The 480-nt window shown below is 58.1% G+C and overlaps 1 protein-coding gene across 1 annotated transcript; it reads left to right on the plus strand.

Moving 5' to 3' along the window:
* Nucleotides 1-49: 49 nt before the first annotated feature.
* Nucleotides 50-444, plus strand: LOC106512761 (ras and Rab interactor 2; the record flags this gene model as incomplete). The annotated part of the gene is given in 2 exon segments (XM_014001306.1): nt 50-132; nt 219-444. Coding segments are annotated over 2 exon segments (309 nt in total), but the record flags the coding sequence as incomplete, so codon positions are not given.
* Nucleotides 445-480: the final 36 nt, after the last annotated feature.

Consider the following 480-nt stretch of genomic DNA (forward strand, 5'->3'; position numbering starts at 1 on the left):
TGTGTGTGTGTGTGTGTGTGTGTGTGTGTGTGTGTGTGTTGCTCCACAGACCGGGTTCTGGAGAAGGCCATGCACAAGTGTGTCCTGAAGCCTCTGAAGAGTGTCATCGAGGCCATTCTGCACGACTTCCAGGTGAGTCAGCTCCTTTTCCTCCAGGTCTTGCCTGTGTCTACTGTCAGGGTGCATTGTGGGTAATCCCCGGGTTTCTCCTGCTGCAGGAGAGCAGTGGCGCCTGGAGGCAGCTCAGGGAGAACCTGGCTCTGGCCAAGACCAAGAGGCCTCAGGAGATGGGCGTGGACGGCGCCGTGCCGCCGGACGCCGTAGCCATCGAGAAGATCCGTCAGAAGTTTGTGAGCATGAGGAAGGTGTACTCACCTGAGAAGAAGGTGTCGCTGCTGCTACGAGTCTGTAAACTCATCTACACCATCATGCAGGACAACTCAGGTACGAGTCCGGCCCTGTCGGCCCCACCCCACCCGA

The sequence above is a fragment of the Austrofundulus limnaeus genome, unplaced genomic scaffold, assembly GCF_001266775.1.
Source record: "Austrofundulus limnaeus strain Quisiro unplaced genomic scaffold, Austrofundulus_limnaeus-1.0 Scaffold12499, whole genome shotgun sequence".
NCBI classification, from domain to species: domain Eukaryota; kingdom Metazoa; phylum Chordata; class Actinopteri; order Cyprinodontiformes; family Rivulidae; genus Austrofundulus; species Austrofundulus limnaeus.